Source organism: Nesoenas mayeri, assembly GCF_963082525.1.
Source record: "Nesoenas mayeri genome assembly, chromosome: Z".
Lineage (NCBI taxonomy): Eukaryota > Metazoa > Chordata > Aves > Columbiformes > Columbidae > Nesoenas > Nesoenas mayeri.
In genome coordinates, this window is record NC_137542.1 from 9956096 (window position 1) to 9970714 (window position 14619).

The 14619-nt window shown below is 37.9% G+C and overlaps 1 protein-coding gene across 7 annotated transcripts in view; it reads right to left on the bottom strand.

The window, feature by feature from the left end:
* The window catches only part of ELAVL2 (ELAV like RNA binding protein 2), a gene marked incomplete at both ends in the record, with an annotated part of 52051 nt that overhangs the window by 16672 nt on the left and 20760 nt on the right, over positions 1–14619 (bottom strand). For all 7 annotated transcript variants that reach the window (XM_080363066.1, XM_080363067.1, XM_080363063.1 and 4 more), the window contains one exon: positions 10381–10484. In XM_080363066.1, coding sequence (XP_080219192.1) covers positions 10381–10484 — 104 coding nt within the window. The remainder of the gene's footprint in view (positions 1–10380; positions 10485–14619) is intronic.

Consider the following 14619-nt stretch of genomic DNA (forward strand, 5'->3'; position numbering starts at 1 on the left):
GGTTAAGAGGCAACAGGCACACACTGAAACACAGAAAAGTTCATCTGGAAATTCCATATAGATTTCATTTCATAAAAACTCCACACCTTTTCATGGTACAGGGTGCTCAAGCATTGGAAGAAGTCACTCAATGTAGAGGATAACCCTGGAAATATTCAAAACCCAGCTGGACACAGAATTGAGTAATGTGCTTATAGTGAACCTGTTCTGAGCAGAAGGCTGGACTAGAGCCTTCCAAAGCTGCCACCAACCTCAGCCATTCTGTGATTCTGCATCAACACAAATCTAAGGAAATTCTTTGAAATGGGCTTCTACTGAGAACAGAATCAAGTGAAGGTAACAAAGCCAAGACAAAGGATTCCCACTCAGCTTTTTGTATAAAGTCAGTCATATACAGTCATTTTCCCCCTACCGCTTCCTAGAGGAATTAAAAATAAACACACTATCTTCCAAAGGGGATTTCACACTGCTGGACACATGCTATCACATATCAAGGATATAAACTGACTTTAAACTCTTTAGAAGAGTGAAAATCCACCAAAAAAATTGCTAGCTTACTGCAAGTTTACCTTTTGCTACAGAAGTGGTACCTGTCAAAACAGTATCTACAAAATTCCTTTAACTTTTCAGCTGTCAAATAAGTATGAATTCTTTCATGGTGACAGCTGACCCAGTGATGTCTACTGCCCATGTCCTAGCTGGTAAATGTTATTTGGAAGAGAGTCTGACACAGCAGTCAAGGCCTACACTGAACACAATTTAACGAAAACAAGTAAATGAATGCAATAAGCTCTAACGAGTAAATGCTACCATTGCAAATTCAGCTTGAAGTATCTTTACAAGGTATTTTTTACATCTAAGAACACAGGCTGATCACAGATTATCCTACATAAATAGTATCCCACTGACTACTCCAGTATCCTTATTGATGCATACTGGAATCTGGGGAGATTAGTCACAGGAAAAATAAACTGAAATCACTACTTTGTTACCAATATCCAAACACTATCTCTAGCCACCTTGCTAAGTGCTAGGTAGAAATAGGAAGGAAATAGGTAAGGAAATGCAGAACTTCATAAAACCAATGTGATTGAAGTTTGACTTCCTTTGGCAAGATCTGTAATTACTGCAAGTCGGCATTACTAGAGGAAAAACAAGGATGCCACAAAATGTTACTGGTGTAAGGGAACTGATACCCACACAAAAGCTTTGCATGGAGTATGGGATATACAGTTTCTCTTAATTAATGTCGAGGTCCACATATTTCAGTTATGATACAGATTTAAAGCAGAGACTCTCCAAGTGCATCTCCTTACCTGTATTTGGTCAGTTAGCTCATTCAGTAATTACTTGCCATTAGTTCTATATTAAGTCTCTTCAAACAATATATATATGCACTGAATTAATAGCTGTACTAAAATATTACTTCTACAGCTACTTCAACAGGTGAGTATTTAATAGATAAACTTTAAGGTTATGCAATGTCAAAATCCCTGAACACAATGTAAGCCAAGAATCAGCCAGAAAGCCTACAGTTTTAAATATTTAATAACAACATACACTGTACAATACTGAACACAGCTACTCTGGAGACACCAATTTAAAATTATTTCACTGGAATTTTCCACTGCAGTAAGTAGGAAAGACATTTGTTTCTAGAAATGCAGACATTGCAACACCAAGTCCAAGTATTTTCACTGCTTTAATATCTCAGTTCTTAGCATCAAGATTTACAATTTAAGTCAAAACTGTGAAAGTTAACAGTTTAAACAAAGAAGTTGCCAAAAAGAATAGAGATCCAGTCCCTACAAATTAACATTTGAGTTTCTTACTATTTGCTGCTAGCTTTAGACAACTTGGCACCATATGTTCATCTTTTTTTAATCTTATAGCTTATTGCTAGTATAAAGGGCAAACACAATGCCTGTATTACCAGCAAGAACTTTAGGAAAGAAGTGGTATTAAATTCTAAACACCTTTACTTAAAGTTTTCTTGCAAATCTCTAAATCTGAAATCTATAAATGTTAAAATCAGTGTTTCAATAGATATTTACATCCAATAACTTCCAGGGTAAACAGCTTAGAACAAACATTGTTTGCCTTATGGATAGTATCCAGTTCTTTTAAGAATGTTTTAGTGGAAAAAAAGAAAATAAAACAAAAATAAAAATAAGTTACTACCCAGTCTGTGCACATGAAAGTGGCTTAAGCCTTCCCACAAACCAGACAGATTTATAGTGGGAAGAACACATTAGAAATGTAAAAGCCCCCTTGGCAAGCACAATAAAAACAAGGACATTAATTCTTTGTTTTTGTTTTAGCAATATTCTCTGCGACCACTGTGTCAGGCAAGCATTCTTAACTTGCACTTAAATTAGTATAGGAGATGCCTTGACTCAAGAACTCTTCTTAATTTGATTTCCAGTAACAAGATGCTGCAGCACACAGCAGAATCCAGGTCTCAGCTGTCACTAGCCAGTGACAGGTTGTTGTCTGAAACAGGAGAGTACACTGCTGTATATTTATCAAGTTTGTGATCCCTCAAATGAAAGACAGCTCCATTCTAAACAAAGCTTGAAAGCTGCTTTTCCCAGCATACAGAAGGCTGCCTCAGTAAACATGTACATGCTGTGCCCAGTTTAAGCCTGTGCTGTAAAGCCTGCAGCAGCATTTGTTTCTGCAGGCAAAGCAAATCAGAAATACTATAGACTTCCCCCTATAAAGGCAATTTAGACTCAGCTCCATGGAACTACAACAACATGGTACTCAACACAGCTTTACTATGCATGTAGATTAACTTAACAAATATAAGTGTATCCCATATAGGCTTTTCTTCTACAGCCTGCCCTGCAATAGGTAACACATTTAAAAAAAAGACATGGAAGTAGCAGCCTTTCAGCACCACCACAAGAGGAGGTTCTGCTATTTCAGACCACGTCTGGCACACCAGCTCTGACAGCTACCACCAGAGCTGCAGGCCTGAGGTCCGCCATGGTATCTGCATCTGCCCTGTGACCAAGGGCATGAACGGAACAACCTGACAGGTTCTTCCTCCACAATTAGAACCTGATCTGGCCACAAAGTAGTAACTGGTGGGAGATCATGAGCTACACTTCAGAGAAAACACCATGTTCCAAGTAGATTACTGATGGATATAGTAGTTCACATGAGTACGACTAGCCAATGTAACAGTGTCTGTCATCTGCAAAATTCTCTCTTTGAAATAGAATAATTTTATCTAGAAAATATGAATTGCCAAAGAGCTGTAGGCTAAGTACACCACACCTGAGACTCACAAACACAATCTACACATTTGAGCTGGGGAAAAAAAATAACATAGGCATGAGTTTTTCAAAATAATGGAATAACATATCTGCAGGTAAGTTCCACTGAAATAAAGTGAAGTCTCCTTACAGACGTAGTCTCTCCCAGAACAAAATTTCCAAACAGCAGATCCCAATTCTCCTTCTGTTTTTAGAATTGAGGTGAATATCTCCACAAGTTTTCTCTTCTTCTGAAGGAAACAAGCATACCTCAGCTCTTACACATTTTTGTCTAAGGAGCAGCTGCTGCTAACAGAAACTGGCAAGCACATCCCTTGGGTCTCTCTTGCATTATTCATTCCACAGACACACCTTACAGAAATGCACAAAACACATCTCCTTTGCCACTTACAGTTATCACTTCACTGGAATATCTTATGACCTTTCAGGAAAAACTATTACTGCATGGATGAAAGACACCCAGGATCAATATTTAATACATTGAAAACCTTGAAAGCCATTAGCTTAAGAGGTGAATTTATCTCAAGACTTCCATAATTTCAAAAATAAACAGAGCCACAGCTTACAGTAGCAAAAGCATTCTGATGGACAAAATAACTATTTGCAGTAAAAAACACCACACATACACACACATAGAAAAACTTCAGCAACTCAGATCTCCATGCCTGGAATTTGCAGTATTTTGGAACCATGCAGAAAGCCACATCCTACTTAAAGGATTTTGCATAGCATGGGGAGAGCAGAGGACAAGAAGATCCATGACCAGCTTCAGCAGTAACAATTGGTTTGTCGCTTTTGTTGGCTTTTTTGCTTGCTTAGAGCTTGGCTGTTGAGAAATGCTTGCTGTCTTCCTTCAGCCCCATACAGTACCTTTGGCCCCTTCTAACATCTCCATTACTTCATCAGAAACCTGCTATGAAGGCTCAGAAAGGACCTCACTACACCACTGAGGTTTTCGGCTGCAAACCTGCTCAGCAGCCTTAGGGTCTGCTGCATTGGTCTAAGGATCCTCTGCACCAGGGAACACAGGGACAGACTCCTGCAAGAAGCTCTCATCAGCTGCCACACAGCACATTTGTGGTCCAAATGGAAAACAAGGCATGCAGTTGAGATTAGCACATTTTGTAGTTCAAATCTGATATGCTATATTATTTTTCTCAGAGTCATTAGGCATTAATGAACAACTGCATGGCTAAAAATTGGTTTACAGAAAGTGACAGCAATATGCATTCAGAAGTGAATCCTCCTCTAAGTATTATTCAGCAACATGAAAAACAAGCATCCAGCTTAAGCTGGTTAAGTAACATACAAAATCTGAGGGGATTTGAATTTCAGTGAAGAACAAATTTTACCTGGGGGTGAAGAGGCATGTGTGGGGTGGGGAGGGGGTTTAAAATGGAAATGCTGTCAAAGCTTTAATGGTAACATAGCTAAAAGACTGTATAATTACCATTTACGTAACTCCTACAGAAATTTAAGGGAGAAAAACACCTTTACCTTTGTTCCAAGACAAATCGGTTCTTGTGTGTCGGATCTGCTAGAACACTTCAATTTTACCTTAAGAATACAGTCCTGAGGTATTCAATTACCCTGCCAAGATCACTAAATGATCTGGCACTATGCCCCCTCTCTCAGTCTTTGCTGATTGATAGCACCAGTAAAACCCAGTAGCTTTAATTAAACCTCCAAATAGGATCCCCTTTTCCTACTCCCTAGATCAATGTTCTTTAGTGCTGCAGAAGAGAGGGAAAAAAAAAACCTCACAGGAAGGAAAAGAAGGTTTCTCTCACCTTCACAGCTCAATTGCCTCTGGTATTTTAATAGACTTTTTACACAACTCATAAATATTTCATTGCTCCCCAGGGACATCAGTTAATGAAAAATTACTACAAAAAAATGACACAACCAAAATTCCCCTCTGCAAGTATCAGTGAAGACAGGAACAATCTCAATGTTTTACTTGCTGCACTAACTCAGAAATTAAACTAGCATGTTTATTTTTTCAGCATTGTTACTTTCCATTAAGTGTACACAGTGTTTTCAAAAGTACTATCGTAGATAGAAGTCCATAAGGGTAGAGATCTTGAGCAGTTAAGTTAGAGGATAATTCCTTTAAAATTAATCTTACTTTAAATTTAAGTAGTGGTTCAAGTCAACAAGTGACACTTCATTGCACAATACCAAGTTTTAAGGATATACTGCCTCAGACACTAATGAAGTTGTGGCATATCCCTCACTGCATGTCTTCTATTGCTGTACTGTACTTCTTTGGGCATTTAATAAGCTGATAGTTCAATATTCACTCTTCTACTGAAGCTGTAACTTGCTCTTCTCATCACACAGCTTTCTACAGTAGGGTAGTTAACCAGGTGATGGTAAAATAGTATGTCTGTGCTTGTAGCCAAAGGATTTGTTGAATTCCATTCTAACAGCAAGTTGGCAGAATGTTACATGCTAAGCCTGATTTTTTTTTTTTTTTAATATATGCAAAGCTGTACAAGAGTGGGAAGAAAACCTACAGATCTAATACTTCAGATAAAATATTTCTTAAATCTCTATTCCCCTGACAGGTGATAATTACTCATGTAAACATCCTAATAGCCCAAAGAATTTAAGAGGAGGATCTTCTATTACCTAAATGGAATCTATAAGAAAGATGGGGACAGACTTTGTAGCATGGCCTGTTTTGACAGGGTGATGGTATTAAACTAAGAGGGGAGATTCAGGCTAGAGACATGGAAGAAATGTTTTACAATGAGGGTGGTAAAATACTGGAACAAGTTGTTCAGAGGCTTGGTAGATGCCCCATCCTTAGGAACTTCCAGACCAGGCTGGACAGGGCTCTAAGCAACCTGATCTGGGTGAAGATGTCCCTGCTCACAGCAGGAAGGTGGACTAGATGACCTTCCAAGGTCCCTTCCAACACAAACTACTCTGATACCTTACTAATTCTTACTAGGGTAGGTAAAATACTGTTAAATAATCAATGCTATCTTATAAAAATGGACAACTCCTAGGCCTCTAGCTTGGACAAACTAATTTCTTTCCAATGTGTATTTGCATATGTGTCTATACATGTATCACCAGCACTAACAAGAAATCCATCTGCCAGCTTCTGCATGCCAAGACTCTGCCACTTCAGGCCCTCCCTCCCTGGAGAGCTGGGGACAGGGCAGCAGGATATTTCCCAGCCCCAGTTCACCTGGAGAAGGAGGAATGAGCATGGCATTGCTGACATCTGCAACATTCCTTTGGCAGCTGAGGTCCACAAAAGACCATGTCCATCATTCTAGCAGTCCAACATCCACAGAAAAGCCAAAGATATTTTCCTGTGTTCTTCTGCTACCCTAATAATATAGGTAAAAAGCTGCCTTCTGATCAGTGTCTTACGCAGCTCTGTGCCCATTGAAGGACAGGCCATTTGTTTGCCCACTCTCTAGACAGAGAATCTCACTACACTTTCTTGTTAATGTAGAAGTCTTTTACACCACACTGAAAGGTATTCTGATCTAGATGATATCACGATAAATTCACCTGTACCCTTTCTTCTTTTTTAGAGGAGTTTTCCCAGGAGCACAGATGAGGGAAGACACAGAGGATCTCCCCTCTCCCAAGGAGAAGCTAAGCCAACATAACATGCACTGATTTTCTTACCATTATGTGCAAGTCAGTGATTCTTATACACTGCTTTCTCTGAATTCTCCACACTTGGGAAGAACTGATCTTTCCAAGACAACTCAAATGAGAGAATCATGGACAAGCAAGTAGATAAACTGAAAAAAAGAAAATCACTCCAGGCACAGAAACCCGTATTTTCAATGGCTTTTAAATAGAACAGAGCCAAAGTGCTTCCCAGCAGCAGCTTTTTCCAGAATAGAAGCCACAGAAAATGTTCCGTCTCTAAAATACAACTGTTTTCTGCCCTAAAGTTGCATAATTAAATGAAGGCCAAACTTCAAAGGCTACCTGCAATAAACCTGTTCACATATCAAAAAAGCCATAAATTACACCACAGAGGGCACCATCTATGAGTGCTTATACCGCCCAGCAGAATGGGTTCAGGTATAAACACACTTAGATGTGCCTTCAACATTAATGCATATTCACCTCACATGTCAAATCAGAAGGCAACATAACTTGTACCAGGTTAGAGAAGGCTACTATAATTGGCTCTGGAGGTTTAGATACAAAATTTGTTTAAGATACTTTGATAATGGTTCAATAAAGTATGCCATAAAGCATTCCACAGCATGTTCTTTTTAAAAGGGTATCAAGCAACAGGTTTTAGTATCACTACTTACACAGAAAAAAAAAAAAAGATATTTTGCAGATTCACCTTTTCCATATATTTCATTTCAAGAAAACTGTAGGTGGCATCCCCTTCTAGGGAATCAGAGAAACATAACCAGTTACTAAGAGGCTAGTACAGTAGTGGATCAGAGGTATACATCATGGCCCCAATCTGGAACATCACACATCAGGATCAAGACAGTTCCCTATAAGTGGGAACGGTCTCAGTCCAGCTACAATGTGAGGGTCTATCACCTAACCAACAAGGTTCCTTCCAGTTTTATAGACTAACAGGAAACAAACACTTTCAACCATGAACATAGTGAGCTACTAAACATTTCTACAGAGGCTGCAAAAATATATATTGAGAACAAACTTTTTTTCTTATGAAGTCAAAATATTCACTAACACTATGCAATTCCATCATTTTTCATATGAAGGTATATACAAAAAAATCTCAACTACAACTATTTTCTGAAGCTGAAAGTAAATCTAGAGGTTGGATTCTGAGTTTGCTAAACAGTTGTTTTTTTTAATTGAAGTACCAACTTTGGTCAAACAGGAACACTGTGGTCTATAAACTGTAGTAGCAAAGGTCCTGGCACTGAGATTTCACAAGCAACTCTTTGCCCCATATGTTGCCTATAGATGCAGCAAAGGCCTCAGGCATCAACTTTTCCTCTGCTCAGTTTTGCCTCCAGACTGATCTGAGGAATACATAAGTTACAAAGTGATTCACAGTAGGCTGGGCACTTCTATTGGTTTGTGCATAAAGGCAGATGCTCTTGCTAAGTCTCCTTTTAAAGTCACTGCCACAGAGACATCTTACATCTTTTAAGAGGAGAAGCAACTGTCTGATGTTCATATGTCTCATTCTTAAAACATATCAGGGATTCCCCCGTCCTCTGCTCCTTATGCAGTGTGGAAGGAGGTAAACCCATCCTCTTTCACAGCATCTTGAGAGAATCCAGTCATGAAAACTTGGCCTTACACCCAGCTTGTGTCCAAAACCAAAGAAGAGTAAAGGAGAAGGGAATAAAGCAGTTTTTCCCTTCAGGTCCTATACTCTAATATTGGAAGATGCTACTTAAGTTAAACAGGGCTGAATGCAAGTCAGAATTTAACCTGTAATGCGAACAAGCAACATTTATGGATACTTTTTTTTCTAAACAGATATTTATTTTGGTGAAGGTGTTATAAATTCAGCTTGTGACAATTCAAATGCCACCTTTTTTAGCTGAATTTACATGTAATCTTTAGTCTCACTGCAAGAGTCACTGTCTGGTATTGTTTAGAACCTACAATTCTACTTTCATGTTCCAGGCAAGCAAAAAAGGAAAAGCAACAGTGCCTACATCTGTGTACTCCATTTTCATTTTTCTTCCAGACCTTTCTTACTATTAATTTCTGTTGCAGAAATACATAACTGCTTTAATCACTTAGCAAGGTGAAAGAGGCTTAAGAATTCCAGTACTGGCAGCACAAGGTAAGTCACTGGAAACCCCTTTAAGGGATCATTTTGGTTTGGTAGACCTGGCTTTATTCCCTGTAACAACATCCTTTTTGCCTGGCTATATAGTCAACAGAACTTTAAACTTATCACCCTGGACAACTGCACTTTATTTTTCCAACTCAAGACATCACATGCAAAGATACAGCATACCAGCAATGCTACCAGAACAAACACCCATTCCCTCTCTCACCACCACCACAAGACAGCTTCAAGGAACTGGGAGCACAAAGTCACTTTCCTCTATTTTCCCCCAAAGCAGAAAATGGGACAGACTGCCTGTGGGTAAGAAGTCTGCCAAAAACACACAGGGAGCTTTCTGTGGCAAAGCACCTATCCATGTCTTTCATCTATTGTTACTGTTGGCAATAATTCACTGGTTTGTTAAAAAGCAGTATTTAAGTTTCAAACAGAGTAATTCACTTTATTAAATTTTATGAATCCAGAACAGGTACTAACTAACCATAATTAATTACACTAACCATAATTACTGACATCTTATTTTTGTATCAGTCATCTTTAAGTGGCTTCGTATTGCTTTTTACATTCAAACCTTTAGAGGAGAGCTTTTTATTATGGCTCAGTCATGACCCTGGTTAAAGGGCAGTCACCATCCAAGTGATCAGCTAGCATACCCTCCCTTTTTAATGAGAAATAATGGGATGGTTGGAACACAGGTGCCTTCAGGCAACACCACCTGTGAAACATGCTCAAAAGTCTCTATATTCCCTGATAAATTTCATTTCATCTCCACTGTTTTCAAATTTCAGAGCCCAAGAAACCGTTCAAATGACTGTCCTCACCCTTCTGATAATTGAATAAGACTGTAAATGAGAAAAAGTAACTAAGATTTCTACTTCTAGAAATTCAAGAAACTGAATTTAGTAAACAAGAGGTGCAGGAGTTAGACCACAAACAAAAGGACAGGAATCTCAAACAAGTTATACCATCATCTTTCAGAAAGTAAAGAGGAAGCACATATTGCAGCACTCAGACTACATGCAATATCACATTTCTGCAATTGAAGCAATTTCTCAGTTAAAACAATTCAAGCTCATATCTAAAATGTTATCAAATGCATTAAAAAAATGAAAGTTTCTATACTTGATAGCCATGATCTACCTCTAGATTTAAACAGACTACAAAGGACTAACCATATGCTGTATGGTGAAGTCCTAGTCTATTCTATTGACATTAGCAGAATACTTAAGTTACATGAAGGGGAAAATAAGCCATGCACATGATCAATGAGTCAAAACACTTCAGCATCTTTAAATCAGAATTAGCACTACATACTTTTATGGTTTTAGTTTGAAGTCTCAGTCCATTCAGTGTGTTGATAGCTTTTTCAGCATCCTTGGGGTCAACATAGTTCACAAAACCATATCCCAAGCTCTGTCCTGGTTAAAAAGAAGAGTGATCATTAGTAGTGAAGCACTATGCAACAGATAACTAACAGTGTTTAAAACTTATATAGACATACTAAGCAAAAAATGCTTATATTAAAGAACAGTATCTGCCCCAGATAACAAAGTTTCAAAGGCTCACAACACCTAATTTTTTCCAGTAAGGTTAGTCATTTTTAACTTGCTTCCTCTGTTCCCATGGACTGCCCTAAATTCAATTCAGAAATGGCTACAGTGAGTTTAATGCAAGACTTAAAAACAGCTAAGCAAAATAGATTCAGGAGCTGCTTGTGATCTGTTAGATAACAGAGAAAGTGCAGCAGCTTCAAGGTTAAGACAACATCAAAAATCCACTACTCACTTTTGAACATTGGTTGAGCATACAAAGCATTGTGGCAAAAATCTGGACTAATGCTTGAATATGAGTGTTTCAAATATATTTCAACGTAATAATTGGAGCCAAATTTGAAGCTGAACATTTCTACAGATGTTTTTCACACTCTAGATGGGGCCTCTCAGTAACAAGGAGTTTAAAGGCTCATTTTATTCCTGTATTCAAAACATTAGCACAAGTAACTAGTAATGAGCTAAATGTCATCCAAAGATTCAACAGTTTCAGGTTCTTTTAGTCTTGGTAATTCAGATGATAGATGGACATATAAAGCACTTTTATTTAGCACTTAATCACTGAAGCACAGCTCAGTTCTAACAGTGTATTCCAAGAACTTCTTATTAAACACTTGAGGTCAGCAGTAGTCATCTCTTGACAACTTCAAAACCTAAAGTATCCCATCATGAACTTACTGCCTTCAGCATACCCCTTCAAAAATATTTTTAATGCATAAAAATGCAAACAGGTAGAAAAATGTAACATAGCAAAAGGATACCACTTAGCAAGATTACTATCCTTCATTAGCACAGACCTTTCCAGATATGCTCCCATACTCCTTGACCATTTTATTTTATAAACTGAAACGAGGCCCCAAAAAACCCCAAACAGTTAACAAGCCAGAGGGAATCATCCAAATTCACAAGATGCTAGTTTGAATGATTAGCTTGGAGACAAACAATACAAAAGGATAAAAAAAATTACATAAAGCACAAATTGCAAATTCATTTTTTACCAGCAAAGAAAGGAACATATGCTGTATCAAGTTCTTGTATGGTACCCATACAGCATGTATTAAACAGTATATAAAGCAAACAGATGGTGAGTTTGTAATTGATTAAGACAGTGGGTTTAATAACAACCCCACCACTGCTGGCTTTCATAACTTTGTACAAATTAGTCTACCATAGCACCAAAAGTTAGAGGACATACCCTCCCTGCACCAGCAACCCCCGTTCTTCCCAATCCCCTCCTTGAAACAGGACACAAACAAATTTGCTAGATGAAGCCATGAACAAGTTAATATATGCAAAACTTAACAAAAAGAAACATCCAGAACCCCACTGAACAAAGTCTTGAGCAACCTGCTCTAGATGACTCTGCACTGAGCAGAAAGTTGGACTACACAATCTCCAAAAGTACCTCCACCCTCAGCAAGTCTGTGTTTCTGTAACAAACTGGAAATATGCAGAGGAATTTCTGTATTTGTTTACAGTTCTACCTAGATACAGGCAAGTACCTTATGTTAGAAAGGCCTTTTTCATTATTAGTTTAATTACAGTAGAGAAATTTCTATCCCAGTCACCTCCATCACTCCCACTGTCCGCAGAAACTGTCCAGCAGCATCTCCAAAAATGAGCAACTTAAAGCAACATCTCTTTTTGTGCATGGTTTTTAGTTTAGTCTTATATTCCAGTACAGAAATTCAGAGGTTTTTTGTGTTATTATTAATGTCCTAGGAAGGAGTCAATTTAAACAATAAATACATTAAGATCTCTAAGAGAACTCAATTTCATGTAAGATATTCCCCGTACACTACTTATTAACTCCAGAGTGAACAGAAAAAGATGTGCAGAAATGATTTCTACTACCCCTCTGTTCATGTGATCTATTTTTCACATTAAAAACACCCAGACCACTGCAGGCAAAGAGCATACTCAGCTGTTACAAAGGATATAATTCATGACCAGTTCTTCTGCAGACTTTCCATTAGTTAAGCTTGATGAATATTAGTAGACTAACCTAGAAAGCAGTGCCAAAAAAAAATTCAGTAATTTATTCAGGACAAGTCTGAACTCATTTCTGCAGGTTTATTCTGCAATTTTTGCAATTAAAATGAAGGTTTCACTGTGAGGGTAGTGAAACACTGAAACACGCCACCCAGTGGAGCTGTGAAGCCTCTATTCCTGGAGATACTCAAAGTCTGACTGGACAATGTCCTGGGCAACCTGCTCAGGGAGAACCTGCTTGACAAGGAGGAGTTGATGAGATTATCTCCAGAAGTTCCTTCCGCGCCCAATGATTCTGAATGATTTTATTTAATTCAGTTTTGTTTAATTTGGACTATCATCTAAAATTCAATGGTGTCCAGATCCACCATTCTGAAGGTCTTATATATTTGAAAAGACTAAGAAAAGGTAAATCTTCCTAAAGAAATACAAATTTTGCCTGAAGATTAGTGGTTCAATTACAGATTGTCAATAATTCAGATGCAAAAATAACTTTCTTCATAGACTCACATAAGATAAATCTCAACTCTGAATAAACAATACTAATAATTGGAAATTGAAATTCATTTCCAGAATCAGATCCTTGAGGGACCACTCTGAAGTCTTCCTGTTTACATTAAGGTAAGATGCTTATTTAAGAGGTTTTCTAGTTCATGTACAGATAGCTGAGCTTTAGAAAAATCCAGAAAAGCATTTCACTACATGCAGTGCAAAGCAGCTATTTCAAATGACCCATCAGATACCAAAATTATTGCGAAGTATGTCTGACTGCTGGTGGTTATTTCTCACTTGGTGGGACAGTGCAAACTGTGTTATAAGAACTTAGATGCTCAGTTCTGCCTAAGCACTTCACTGATGTACAGAACTTAAGTCCAAATTTATTATAGTACCACTGCAGCTGTACAAGTCCCATCCAATTGTGGATTTCAGATGGAGAAAGAGCAACATACCCACTGCACACAAATTTTACTCAAATAAAATTAGAGATACTTGGCCAGTAAAACTCAAACAAGTTCCCCTTCTGTGTGGCTTTTCGTCCCTCCTCAATGTATAAACCATTTGTTTAAGACAAACCACTGCAGAAGATAGAGTTAAACTAAATGAGCCACCACTCTATATATAAAAAGAATAACTTCATTATTTAATAATTGTACTGACTAATTTGTATTGCCTGAAGACAAAGATTAAACTGAATACTGACAGAAAACAGCTCTAGAGTCTTCCATCTACGCCTCTTCTGCACCAAACTCCATTGACCAAGACCAGTCTCTTGCAGAGTACACACTTGTTTTCAAGTCTTGTAACACACAAAGTAGATTGTATGTCTGAGTCCACAAGAAGATGTTGGAAAAACTAAGGTTTACACAAGTTAAGTAATCCTCAGTTTTAAATGCATACAAAAAACTGCTCAGTCTCCTACTGTTTTAAGACAGGGTAAGCTCTTGGCTCAGCTTTGTTTTTTCCAAGTTGTGCTTAATGAGGTTTGCTGTCCTGGTACTCTCTCTACTATGATGTGTTTAGGTACTTTGAATACCCAGTTCAGCCTTTCCTAGATCTTAAAAACGCTGGGCTATTCAACCTCAACACAGACTATGTACATCTGCTATTTATTACATAACTTGGACCTATAAACAGAACGAAATTTAGCTTATCCTAAAGAAAGAGTGATGATGCATTTTTTATTTTTGTAATTACTACTGTCAGCAAGAAAAAACATTCACCAGCTTCAAGGGGAATACTCTGCTCATTTGCAGAAGTCAGCAATACTTCAGAATTTACATGCTCAGACTACCATTTGAGCTTATCAATAGTTCTTGTGGCTGTTTCACAGCACTGTTTAAAGCTGTTTCTGTACACTTTCTACTAGATACTATGAATATTAGACAGTGTGGTATAGAATAAAACAAGTTATCTAAATGATTGCTGAAAGAAAAAAAAATCATCTGGAGTAGGAAAAGCCAGAATTACTAAATGATCTGGAAGGAATAAGGGAATGAAAGGAAAAGCAGCT